Genomic DNA, 14,231 nt, shown 5'->3' with positions numbered 1-14,231 from the left:
GCTACACTAGAAACAATTATCGTTTATTTCGGTTAATAGGGGTATTTTCGGGAAATAAATATGTCGCTGAAGAGAGAGACTAATTAGTATGTTGTCATGCATACTTTCTTAATTTCTCATCGTCTGAGCATACCAATTAATATAGCCCAAAACAAAAGGGCACTTTACACATAGAGAAAATTATAACAATTACCATTTTTCTAATTTTTTATAAAATCTACCATATTTCTAATTTCTTTACAACTCCTACCACATTTATTATTGAAATTACCAATTTACCCTCGAGGTTAAAGTATTAAGTGTCTATGGGTTAAAGTTTAGGGTTTAGGGTATATGTATATGGTTAAAGGCTTAGTGTCTATGGGTTAAAGTTTAGGGTTTAGGAGTTTAGGGATTTAGGGTTTAGGAGTTTAGGGATTTAGGGTTTAGGGTTTAGGGTTAAGGAATTTATGCTTAACATTTATGGGCAACAATAAGAAGGTTTAAATTTTAGGGCTTAGGGTTTAGGGAAGGGTTTACATTTATGGGCAACAATAATAATGGTGATGGTCTTGATGAATCAAAGAAGACATGGTGGTTGAATAGGTCGGAGGAAAAAGATGATAGCAGAGTGATAGGTGGCTAGGGTTTCAAGGAAAGAATGATATGTATACAAATTACTATTTTGTCCTACAAACCACGCGATCGAAGTTTGGTGAATGTGCATGAATGGTCGATAATTTGAAATGATTGAAATGACCACATGGTCATAGTTTGGTGGATGTGTGTTGATGGTCGATAATTCTAAATGATTGTAGTTTGATAATACTATCCATAAAACAAGTGTTACGTTATGTAGAAGATGTTGATAAAATATGATGAAACAAGTTCTATAATTATTTTTGGGTTTATTGTCATATGGGTTTAGGGTTTAGGGTATATGTATATAGTTTAGGGTTAATGTCTACGAGTTAAAGTTTAGGGTTCAGGGTTTAGGGTTTAAGATTTAGAGTTTAGGGTTAAGGGATTTATGCTTAACATTTATGGCCAATGGCTTAGTGTTTATGGTAGATGGTGTAGGGTATATGTATATGGTTAACGGCTTAGTGTCTATGTGTTAAAGTTTAGGGTTTAGGGTTTAAATTTAGGAATTAGGGTTTAATGTTTTAGAGTTTAGTATCTAATATTTAAGGTTTAAATTTAGGAGTTAGGGTTTAATGTTTAGAGTTTAGTATCTAATGTTTAGGGTTTACGATTTAGTGTTAAGGAACTATGATTGTTTACAATGATTTTAGAGTTTATAGTTACATGGTTCTGATTAAAAATTATATATTTCATTGTTATCCATATGGATTAGATCATATGGATTTGTTTTTTTCTGAATCTATTTATGTTTAAGTGAATATAATTAATAATAATATAAATAAATATAGTAATATAGATTTCAAAATGAAGGAAAAAATGTTATTATTATATATTTTACAAAAAAATGGTTAAAGATTTTTAATAAAATAGAGAATGTGACAAATTAAAAAGAAATTAAATAACAAAAAGGAAGAGAGAGAAAATAATTATTAGATATAGTTTATTAATTTTAATTTGATGGTCAAAATTAAAAGAGACATTTCAATCCGACGGAGGAGATCATTCCGTGAAAACTTTAACTCTTCTCTTAATAATAACCGTTAGATCGATTCTCTCTCCAAAACAAACGAACGGCTGTGATTCAAATTTGTTTACCATGTTAGCGCAACAGCTGACGTCATCAGGGGTAGAATTGTATTGATTTTTTTCGAACAGTAGATAACCTCCAAAAAGGGCCTACTGCCTCCAAAGTGCTCTAAATAGGCTTACAAACTTGTAAAGTGCCCCATCATAACACAACCCCTTCTATTTATCTCTATTCTCTCGAAACACGTGCACTTTAACCAATAAACATTATATCTGAACAAATAACTTTCGTTTTTGCCTCCAGATCTTGTCCCCGATTGGAAATTCTCTGTTGTGAATAGATCTTGTCCTCGATTTCATCATCTTTCAATATTATCATGAATCCCACATCTTATCCACTAATTGTTACATTTAAGGGTTTCGAATTTTATTTAGATTTTTCACCATCTATTTTGGTCCATAGATTAGTTGAACATTATTGTCTTCATCGACCGAGATTATTAATTTTTTTCCTTCTATTGCAAAATAACAAAAAAGATCATGTTATAACATATTATCTTTTCTATCATTCGATCTGAATTTGTTATCGATATAATTCTATCACTCATTCGATATGAACTTGTCCCCGATATAACATATTATTAAAATAAAATTATATGCAATTGTAAACGTGTAGGTGAAGACAATAATGTTTAACTAATCTGTGGACCAAAATAGATGGCAAAAAATCTAAAGAAAATTTAAAATCCTTAAATGAGAACAATTGGTGGACAAGATGTGGGATTCATAATAATAGAGCAAGATGATGAAATCGAGGAAAAGACGTAGACACAACAGAGAATTTCTAATCGGGGATAAGATCTGGAGACAAAAAAAAGTCTATCACCAATTGTCCTTTATCTGACACATCAGTCTGTCACTATCAAGGGCAATTTCGTCCACAAATGTGCATGTGACAATGAAATGTGGTAGATTCTGTAAACCTGAGTGAAATGTGGTATAAATTGTATGACACATTGCAAAAAGTGGTAGATTTTGTAAGATTCCCTTATACATATTGATAATAAAAATATTTTATTAAACTAAATATAAAACTGGATATTATTTTAACATACTAAAAAAAATGCCGCTTTTTTATATGAAAATAGCGTTTTTAGAGACTCAAAACTGAATGCTGAAGTTTACTCTAGACAAGTCTTTACCACTAGACTACCTAACAAATATAAATTTTTGAGATTAAAATTTGTTTTATAGTATTTACGACCGCAAACTTGGGTTTGGCCCGCTTGTTCTTATTGCCGGCTCTGGAAGGATTCACTCTAAATCATTAATAATAATGGAAATTGTTGTTTAAGTTGAATAACACAAAAAAATTAATGACTTTATTAAAGTATGAATCCAATAACTTCAGATTTATGAAGACTTTAGATTACTTTTTACAAATCAAAATCTAATAACACCAAATTTTAATAGAGTTTTATAAAATTTAACTGAATAATAAAAGATTTTTCATGACATTTCAAGTCACTATTCAAGTCACTAAAAGTGCATATAAATCACAAACTAATAACACCTCCTTAGATTACGTTTTACAAATCAAAATCCTAAACTTTAACAGAGTTTTATAAAATCTTAATTGAATAACGAAAGATTTTTTTTATGACAATTTTGTAATGCGTAATTGAATAATCATTCTTTGCCACGTGTAGACTCTTTTTTTTTCCGTTAAACATCATTTATATTAAATTATCGGAAAGAAACTCTCCGCTAGAGAGAGTCATTCAGGATTCGATGTGCTTACATGGGAAAAAGGCTATTACGAACCCGAGCTTTCTTAGCTAAACAATCTGCTTGAGTATTAGAACAACGAGGAAGAAATCTAATACGAAAAGAAGGGAAAAAACAAACTAAAAACGATATGAAGCCAATTCCGCTGCAAAAGTCGGCCAATCGTCTTGGTTATCAAGGATAGCAATCAAGTCTGAGCAATACGAAGAAAAAGTACCAGAAGTATCACCAATAGAGATCATGCACTTCATTGCCCATAACAAATAGTCAAACTCCGCATGAAGCGGTGATAAATTCGACGAGAGCTCTTAAGGCCAAGGTGGATGACCAAGTCTTGACGAACAAGTACCCAATCATGCCCGCTCAAGGTGTCATCTACATGCCATGAAGCATCGAGTTGACATTAAGGGAGCAAGGTGGACGAGGTCTGAGAAGAACCTACGAACGGGATTGGACAGGTGGGATCATCTTCTTTTAGGGTTGCTTTTTTCCAAACAGCTGCCTCTTGAAGTGCCAATGCCAAAGTCTCAGGGGTAGGTTCCCTGAAGTTTTCAAAAACAAACCGATTTCTACTTTTTCAAATATACCAAAGTATCCATGGAAAGAGTTACAATACCTCCTCTCCAATTCCAAATTTTCGGCCACGCCAAAAAAGGAAATCAAAATTATAGAAGAGAGAGTTTCTAGGGAAAATATTCCCTAAGGTGGGAATAAGCGATAAAGCCCAAGTCTGTCTCGAGGGTAGACAGTGAAACAAGAGATGGTTGATTGTCTCTTCTACTTCTCCGCAATGGGGACAACCTTTAACCGCACCTATGTGACGATATGTCAATTTTTGACAAGTGGCTAGACAGCTAGAGATACAGTTGCCACGCAAAATGCATAAGTTTCCGCATAGTTTTAAGCTTTCATACTTGTGCCTGAAGTGCCGAAACACCTCGTCCCTGAAAAGGGGGTTTACAAGTAGGACGGGATAGGTCTCTCGCGGCCCAATATCCTGACTTAACAGTATAGTTACCGAATTTAGTATAAGACCAGCTAAAACCATCACTCAAGTAGGTACGACTTGGGCGAATCCCTAATATAAGTGGAATATCAACGGGATCGATCAGTGTTTGGAGACGGTCCAATTTTCATAAATTTATGTTTTGGTCAATTAAATCATTGACATAGAGTAGGGGATCTCTTATGTCAAGAATGCTCTTCGCTGGCCGCGCTGGGATGGTGGGAATCCATGGATCTTCCCATACACGGGTTAGCATTCCAGAACCTATGGTCCTCCGAAGTCCCGATAGATAAAAGGTTTGGCAGCCATGATGCTTCTCCATCCAAAAGACGGACGAGTAGATGCTCCTATATGTAATGGATCACTATAACGAAAGTATCTCCCCTCAAGACCCTACTCAAGAGAGAGTTTGGAAAGCGGATAAGACGCCACAACTGTTTAGCTAAAAGAGCTAAATTAAATTCTTCCAACGTTCTAAAGCCAAGACCGCCCTCAGAGTGTCCACGTGTAGACTCTTTTGTTGGCCAAAATCCTATTTATTGATCTTGAGAGTAGGAGGATTTGATTATTACGAAAATACTTGGATTTACTTCTTTCATTCATCATGCATGGCGCAGATTAATTCTTCTAGTGTTTTTTTTTTTTGTTAAAGTTTTTTTAGTGTTCTACAATACTAATAAAAATACTCAGATTTTTTTTTTTTTTTAGACAAATAAAATTTATCACTTCATTTTATTTTATCTCTCATTTTTATTGGAGTCTAATAAGTTTAACTCCTACAAACGACATTGCTTTAGTGAGCACAAAGATTATTAAATTAAAAAGAGTATTTGTAGGAGTTAGACCCATTAAACTACACTGATTTTTCTAAAGACAAAGATAAAACATATAAACAGTAGAATGTAACGTCTCGATCACCCTTACTAGTGAGCATCCACATCTTTTTTTGGGTCTATGAGTCCACTCATGTCCGATGGTCAGTTTGCTACATTCGAAAAGCTTTAAAGACTTGTTTATCGATCCTATAAATCACCACATGATTTTTCCCGTGTTTACTCCTCACTCACATGGTTCCGACAATCACTTCCCTGAAAGTCACCATCCTAAAATTGTTCCAGCCCAAACATGCTTAATTATGGAACTCTCGCAGAACGTTTGACCGAAAAAATATGTACATTTTGGTTAAATAAATGATCAAATCAATTCTTTTGAATCTTTACGCATGCATTACCATATTCCTAAAACCGGATGTTACAAAATAAAAGAAAGAAGTAGATGTAATCAATATCACAACCAAAACAAGCTGTATTGTGAAGAGTCCTCTTTGGGGGATAAGAGAACTTGTTTTAATGCACATGCATCTGTCCATGTAATAATACTTATGGGTCACTGATTACATAAATTAAAAAAGAAAAAAATATGAATTACATGTATCTATTTTTGTACAATACGTACCACAAATTTGAAATGCATCGTTGGCTTGTAAGATCTTATGGATGATTTAATGATATATACAGTATGTCTCATCAAACACATCATGGTGATATTAAAAAAATTTGAAAAATTTGAAAAGAATAACTAAATATATTTGTTCAACAGACAGTATATTGTTTTCTTTTTTTCTTCATAAAATATCTAATTAAATTTTTGGTCAATATTTTATCAGTGTTTCTTTCGATAGATAAGATAGTCAAATCACTCAATTTTTCATGTGATATATTCACAGAATATAGTTTTCTAAATGTCAATTTCGAAAGAACACTTTCACCAAAAGCAACCCACATTGGAATCTCCATTAAAACCGTAAACAAGATAATTTTATGATTTTCGATTCTCAACTAAACTAGCACATCGTGGATGTATTGCAATATATATTTAAAGATCGGTTACAAATTATTTAAACCGTTATGTAGCCACATACTAATCATACATGACCATATTCTAAAAAAAATATTTAGCCATTTGTAGCTAGGTGATAACAATTTAGATGAGCCCGAATGTAATCATAGTTAAGCATAGTTTTTGGCATGTACCTAAGAGGAAAAACACAAGATCTCCAATATTTTAACAAAATATCTTTATATTTAAGGGTCCACATTTTGGTACAATTTGAGAATTAGATTTTTTTTAAGAATATATATTTGTGCAGGGTCTAATGTTTTAATGAGCCGGACCTGCTGTTAGTAATCCACGAAACCAGGCACGTGACAATGACTCAAGACCAAATAAATGTAATTAGTAAATTGATATCTTCTTTGGCGTAAGTAGTAAATTAATTTCAATGATAAGGAAAAAAGTTATAGGAACAAAACAAAACACTACAAAAGCAAGCTTCTAGCAATGGCTTGATTAGTCTTGAAATCAGTAGTTTCATAGACTGGAAGTTCTTTTAAGTACCGCCCCATACCGATCCGGTAACTATCAAGCTCAAACAGATCCGAACTTGAGTGACTCCAAGCATCCTCCTCCTCTTCTTTACCTTCATATTTGTTACTTCTCACAAAATCCTTCAAACCTATATTTCTTGTGATGCAAGTAAACTCAGTGTGATGATCGTTGGTCTTAATCTCCTCTTTGACACTCTTCTTAGCGGTAAATTCTGGAATTGGTTTCCTCACGCGAGTAATGTGTTTTTGAGCATAGTCTCTGCAGTCTCCATCAATGGTTACTCTAACCGGATAGAATCTTATAGACCTTTCCAACTTCTTGCAGTTGTTGTTGTTGTTGTCGGTTTTATTTCTTGTTCGACTGAAGCAAGACTTTGAGGATGAGGACTTAACGTCTGTTGTCTTACCGACAGAACAAAGCTTCACTTTCTTGGCGTTAGATTGGAAGATCGAGTTGAGGAAGCTAGTGAGACGCGCTCCAGGAGACACTGGCTGCTTCGATCTCTTTAGCTCCTCAATTATCTTCACGGCTTTAGGCTTCTTATCATCATCGGACTTGGAAAACAATCTACTATCGTTGTCCATTACCGTTCTCTTTGTTCTCTGTCTCTCATCACCTGATCTTTTACCTTGTTCCGCAAGCTTTCTCAACCTTCTCTTTGTTCGATATGACTCTGCCTCGGAAGAGGAAAAAGAAGAGGAATCAGAGGAGTTAGTGGTAGTGGTGCTGCTTCGGGCGTAAAGCCAGTGTTCTTCGTCCATGATTGCTCGCCTTAGAGTTGTAAGCTTGTCGTCTTTCTTGTTTGGTGATGGTGAGGATGATGATGAAGATACATTTTCGTTGATGGATCCTTTTAGGTCACTTTGGAGACCGTCAGATTCGTCGATAGAACGGTAAACAGAGTCAAGAACAGAAGAAGAGAAAGAAGGTGTTCGTTTTCTCTGAGGAAAAGCCATGAGAGAGATCTCAAAGCTATCAACAAAAAAAGAGTATTTATAGATTAAAAAAAAACAGCTCAAGTGTGTTTGTCTGCTAAGAAAATATCAAAAGCTGCCAAGACATATTGATGAGAGTTAGAAAAAGGATATATTGATATTTGGATATAATATATAGTTTTGAAAAGCTGTGATTTGTGTGTTAATAGTGATTAGGGTTTGTGGAGAGAAGACAAAAGAGAGTGGAGATGTCTGTGGGACGAAGACAAAAGCTGGTCAAGTGATGAGACATGCTTTGGGTGTTTTGTTTCTAAGAGACTTTCTCATTAGACTCATGTGAGAGATGTTAATGCGTGCGGGTAATTATTAGATGCATTAGGGAGTGTGTGCTACTATGTTTACACTCTTTTGTTTTTGTTTTTTTGTTTTTTTCTATCAGTAATATCCTTGTAGACATCCTCATTAGATCTCTATCTCTATGAGATTTACTTAGCTTCCTTTCTTTTTTAGATCTCATATTTCTTGTTTTAGTTCTAACCATTTGTTTATTAAATCCACTGAAAAATGTAATCTTATTTTACTTTTTTTATCTTAAATATATCAAAAAAAAAAATTCAAACAAAATAGGATTTCATAAGTAACTCAAGCGGTTGATGACACTTATAAATCTATCTACATATACATTTTTGGAGACGATTTGTGTCGAAAAATCTTTTTTCAATTTTGATATTGTATGTTTAGTCCCTACAAAATCAATCAGACAAGATATTTTCTTTAGAACAATGACCAAATTTTTTATTAACAATTAAGATATTGCACTAATTACTTGCCTAAACATAGATATTGTTAACTACTACCCTAATAAATTGCACAAATCAATCCCTAAAACTCTACGGAATTAATGAATGATTATTTCCTAATTAGCAAAATTCGAAAATCAATCCTAACTAACCATATCTAGAATTATTTGATTTTAAAACGATTTTAGTTTTAAATGCTAATTTAAATGTCATCAAATCTTAGCAAAATTTATTCTTCTCTAATTAGTTTCAACAATAAATCCGGTAATCAAAATACATTTTCAGAATAGTCTTGATTCATACTCAAGCATCTTCCTAAGATAGATTTTCCTACCTAATTTGAGATTTTCCTAAATAAAATCTAAACGACATTTAATCATTAAATTTATAACAAACAGATTTTTCCACAGGAAATTGTTTCCTATTATAATGCTAGAAATTATATTACATTTAGCATTTGTTTCCTAACAAAATTGAACCATATTAATTAAATATTCAATTCAACTAATAGAATAAGAAATTTCTCATAACTAAAAGATTTCATCAATATTTGATTAAGCATCTACGTAGCATATTCTTAGTTTGTGACGATTTAAAGATTTTCAAAGATATCAAATACTTGCTCATTAATATTTTTTATATTTTCTAATCAAAAACCTATTAACATAACAAAACACTATAAATACCCAACCACCTAAATACACAAAACACCAATACCATTTTGATATATAGCAAAGCTCCAAAACCCTACCAACATCAGTGACCGCATCATTTACTTATTTGAGGGATTGCAAATGTAAGCAAGACACTGCTAACCTCATACGTGACAAAGAAAAAAATGGTAAGATTATCAAATTTCATCAAGTGCTTTATATATGTGTATTAATACCAAAGTTAGGGTTAAGACAATTCAAATGTGAGGATTATTGTTTTTAGACTTCTTGCAAATACAAAACTAATCATGTTTCTTTTTTGAGATTCTACTCATCAAATTGACACCTATATATATATATATTTATTTTATTTTTTTGTTACAGCTTAAGGTATGATATGTAAAGAAAATATTGATCTTGGGTTTCTAACATAATTAATAATACTATCTAATTATGATTTTATATTCTGTTTTATTGACCCTTTTTCTTTCTTATAGCTTCAGGGAATGATGAGAATGTATATTTTTTTGAAGACCGAACAAGTTTGACTCATGTTAGGAACAAATTTGACTCAATAGTTTGCTTCCTCTAAAAAAACAAGATCACAAGGTACGAATGTTTTATTTGTTGTGCTCCCAACTATATAATCTTTAACACTAAACAAAACAAATAATAGTAGCATTTAACAAATATAATTTTAGTTTTAATTTTTTAGTTAGAAAAATATACTTTTTGTTGGTATTTTAAAAATCAACATTAATATTAAAATAAGAGTTAATTTTCTTTGACGCCTCTAATGTTAATCTTCTTTAACACATCTAAATATCTAATTGTAATACAAAGTTATTAAATTACATGTGTTCTACGGGCTAAATTTAACAACACAAAAAGTTTAAATTATGTAATTTAAATACAAAATTTTATAAAATAAAACATATTTTATTACCTTATAGTGTATCACGGATCAAATCATAGAAGATAAAATAATATTAAACTTATTAATATCATAAACTTACGACTTCATAAAAACTATATATAAACTTATCGAAAAATTTATTACTTAACACAAACACTTATACACATAATACATAACAAATTCTTCATTTATAAAAATAAAAAATAAACAAAAAGTACTAAACTCGTAGTGTACCACGGGTCACATTCTAGTTGAACATATAATGCAACCATGTTTTGAGTTCGATTTCCAAAAAATTTCTTTTCAATATGGTGTTGTTCGTGTGATCAGTTAGGTAATGCATTTGGGTGATCCATCCAGAAGATCCATTCAAATACACCATTTAGATGATGTTTGTTTATGAAGTTGATGGTGCATCTAGATGAATCATGTGAATGCAGATGTGTTCGTTTGATTTTTTTTTTAACAATGTGCATCTGCATCTCAATGCATAGTGTATAAAATGACTGAAAATGACATATATTTATTTTAGTGTTATTTTTAAGATGTAAATTACAGTTACATGTAAATTATTCTTCTATCAAAATTAAAAAACACTAGAATTTTTTTAGAATAAAATATGGTACTATATTAAACTTGGAAAATTCATAAATTATTTGTTAAAAAACCTCATAAATTAAAGTTGAAAGAAAATACATAGAAAAACAATGAGAAATATAAAACAGAAATAAATTATAGTTAACACAATAATTGTTTTTGCCTACAATAACTTCTAATATGGAAGTCGATATCCTCTAGTTATCTCTTCAGTGATAGAATCACGTACATCTTCCATCGCTCTAGCACCAGTCGGTACGTACGGTACATGATCAGTGTTTGGAACATTGTCCTCTACTTCATCATTTTCTACTACTTCATCGTTTTCTACTACTTCATCACCATGATGTTCATATTCTTCCAACGCTTCGCAATGTGCAAAATCTGCATCCTCTTGACATGAATTTCTAATAAAATTATGGAGAGTCATAGTTGTTGTCACAAGTTTCACCCACTTTTTCAACTCATATTTTTGGTGTTTACGATCCAATATCCTCCACTTAGCCTTCTAGACTCCAAATGTTTGCTCAATTATCGCAAACTAGAGTGCTTGCGGTTAAACAATTCTCTAGTGTTTGTTAGTGGTCCTCCCCTCATAAATTCATCATGGTGATATTTGGTTCTGTCATGATTGCCTAAGTAACCGCTTCTGGTTGGATATCCTTGAATCGACTAGGTAATGCAAATAAACAGATTTCGTATTCGTACAATAAGCAGATTTCGTATTCGTACAATAAGCAGATTTCGTATTCGTACAATAAAAAGATTTCGTACTGTGATGCAAATAAGCAGATTTCGTATTCGTACAATCTTAGTGCTGGAGTTCAAGATCTTGCAACTTCAAATAATTTCGAATGTGAAGACGTATGTCCGGATCACACCTGCCCAAGAGCTTCTAAGAAGAGTAAAGTTGTTGTTCCATAACAGTTTGGTGATTCGCCAACTACTAGTGAATGAACAAGACAAATGACATCGAATGGTGTATGTTGACAAGAGTGTTGTTACGTGGTCTTTGAGGGTGTTAGTGAGAAAATCGGCAACTTCTACCATATTGTTACTTCTTTATGATAAACGAATGGAAGTTTCAAGCATACAAGACATTACTCGAGAGATTGTAAGATGGCTAACAGACAACACAAAGGCATCAACAATGGTGTTATTTCTTTTTGTTTTGCGCAAACGATTTTTCAAACTTAGAACCTTGACTACAAACATGGGAGATTTGATATATGAAATGAGGCACTAATATATCATAGAGACACGTGGCAGTAGATGAGTGGAGACAATAGATGTGAGACGTGGCAAGTGAAGATTGGTCGAGGGAAGTTGTCAAAGGAAGAATCAAGAAGCAGAGATATATAGCAATGAAGATCAATTGCAGAAAATAACCAAATTTTTTTGTAAACGTTTGTTATCTTTTTTTTTGAATCTCTTGTTGTTGTTAGGTTCTTTCATGCCGAGAGCTAGCGTTTGATCATTTGAATGTTTCATGAACATCGATTCGATGTGTTGGGTTATGCATTGGTAATCGGAGAAGTTGTTTGTTAATCGGAGAAGATCTTTGTTTTTATTGTATTACATTTGTGAAATATATGTATTTAAGCTGCTATATGGTCCTAATTCTAGGATATCATTCAATATCATTCTTTTTTGAACGACGCTACTCTTTTCTTTTCTCAAGAAGCGTTTCAATGATCTCTCATAGGAAGAACACTATACACAGTTGAATATACTTTCATTAATAAAAATAGATGAAAGATACATATTAAAAATAGAATAAGCCATAAGAGGTCTAGGTCCGTCTGTGTAGAGAATTTAGGAACTTTGGCTTACGACTTTTTTTTTTGTAATTAAAGTATCAGGCTCTTAATTTAGTTAGTAATGTGAAGTTTCATTAGTCATTATATTGATTATTCATTTCTCTTATCTATTGAATATGATATATTATAATATTCTATAATAACAAAGAAGAAGAAGAGACAAGAGAGTTATAAAAGTGATTCTCTTATTCATATTTTTCTTCTTTACAAATGCAACGTATATATAGGGGTGGGTAGAGCTCTTTCGATAAGTCATACCAAAGACTTGGACAACAAGTCACATGGGCTTCAAGGGATAAATGGATAAACACAATAATTGATAATTATCTAACTTTAACACTCTCCCTTAGTTACTATTATTGTGTTATACCTCGTTACAAAACTTATCATGAAAAAATATATTGGATAAAAACCATGACAAGGAAAAAAGAGTACAGTAGCACAATCTCTCCCTAAAAAAAAAATATCATCTATTCTTATCTTCAGAGATCTCGTAGATGGCGCATTCCGATACGGTGAATATGCTTTCTGAATGTCGATGTAGGAAGCGCCTTTGTGAACAGATCAGCTGTGTTGTCACTTGAGCGGGTATACTAGATATCAACTTCTTTATTTTTCTTAAGTTCTAGAGTGTAGGAGAAAAATCTTGGAGGGATATGCTTCGTTCTATCGCTCTTGATATAACCTTCTTTGATTTGAGCAACACAAGCATCATTATCTTCATATAATTTTGTTGGCTCATTTTTGATGATTAATCCACTTGCTTCTTGAATATGGTTAGTCATGGATCTAAACCAAACACATTCTCTACACGCTTCATGAAGAGCATAATTTATGTGTGCTTTGATGAAGTGGCCATTAAATTCTGCTTTTGAGGACGCCACGAGATTGTAGTTCCCCAATGGTAAAAACATATCTGGTTTATGATCTATACTTATGAGGGTCCGATAAATACTCTGCATCTACAAAACCAACTATACCAAACTCGGTGTTTCTAGAAAAGTATAATCATAAATCAATAGTACCTTGAAGATAACGGAAGATGTGCTTTATCCCATTCCAATGTCTTCGAGTTGGGGAAGAATTGTACCTTGCAAGCAAATTAGTAGTAAAAGCAATATCTGGTCTTGTACAATTTGCAAGATACATAAGTCCACCAATAGCACTCATGTAAGGTACTTCGGGATCAAGTATATCTTCGTCATCCTCACAGGGTCTAAATGGGCATTTTTCAATCTGGACTATTCAAAAAGTACCTTTTTCAGCCTGAATAAATGACTAGTGATGTTTTATACCTAAACACAAAACAATTTAAAAACCTACCTGAACTCATAACATAGTGCATAATTAGAAGTCAACGTTAACAGGTTGTTAGTCAATGTTAACGATTGCTGAGCAGCTGACACGTGTATATTGACGTGGCATATTATAGAAAACGACGTCATTTTTGCTATTTGATTTCAAATTTTATTGAAACTTTTTTTGTATAATTGGGGATTCGAACCGTAGACCCTTCCAAATTTTCTAATTATCGTTACCATTGAGACACTAACTTGTTCATTAACTTTGTAACCCTAACACTTTATATAAATCAATAAATCATAAGGATAAGTCATTAAATCATAAAGAGGACACAAGATAACATAAAAAGGACATGAATTGAAGGAAACAAAATTTA

The 14,231-nt window shown here is 32.4% G+C and overlaps 1 protein-coding gene and 3 pseudogenes across 4 annotated transcripts; all 4 read right to left on the bottom strand.

The window, feature by feature from the left end:
* Positions 1 to 3,430: 3,430 nt before the first annotated feature.
* On the bottom strand, positions 3,431 to 5,050 carry AT3G42803 (annotated as a pseudogene; the record flags this gene model as incomplete). The annotated part of the gene is made up of 1 exon: positions 3,431 to 5,050.
* A 1,539-nt stretch (positions 5,051 to 6,589) lies between these two features.
* On the bottom strand, positions 6,590 to 8,395 carry AT3G42800 (AF-like protein). The gene is made up of 3 exons (NM_114148.3): positions 8,349 to 8,395; positions 8,172 to 8,199; positions 6,590 to 8,077 (listed from the first exon to the last, which is right to left on the bottom strand). Exon 3 carries the CDS (start codon positions 7,786 to 7,788, stop codon positions 6,763 to 6,765), a length of 1,026 nt encoding a protein of 341 aa, NP_189866.1. The 5' UTR covers positions 7,789 to 8,077; positions 8,172 to 8,199; positions 8,349 to 8,395; the 3' UTR covers positions 6,590 to 6,762.
* A 2,535-nt stretch (positions 8,396 to 10,930) lies between these two features.
* AT3G42798 lies at positions 10,931 to 11,972 on the bottom strand (annotated as a pseudogene; the record flags this gene model as incomplete). Its single annotated transcript has 1 exon — positions 10,931 to 11,972.
* A 1,044-nt stretch (positions 11,973 to 13,016) lies between these two features.
* Positions 13,017 to 13,781, bottom strand: AT3G42796 (annotated as a pseudogene; the record flags this gene model as incomplete). Its single annotated transcript has 1 exon — positions 13,017 to 13,781.
* Between the last annotated feature and the right edge of the window lie 450 nt (positions 13,782 to 14,231).

Source organism: Arabidopsis thaliana, chromosome 3, assembly GCF_000001735.4.
Source record: "Arabidopsis thaliana chromosome 3, partial sequence".
Taxonomy (NCBI): domain Eukaryota; kingdom Viridiplantae; phylum Streptophyta; class Magnoliopsida; order Brassicales; family Brassicaceae; genus Arabidopsis; species Arabidopsis thaliana.
This window is presented reverse-complemented; position numbering and strand designations above follow the sequence as displayed.

Coding starts and splice junctions, on each gene's coding strand:
- AT3G42800 (NM_114148.3), bottom strand. CDS start 7,788: ATGGCTTTTCCTCAGAGAAAACGAACACCTTCTTTCTCTTCTTCTGTT.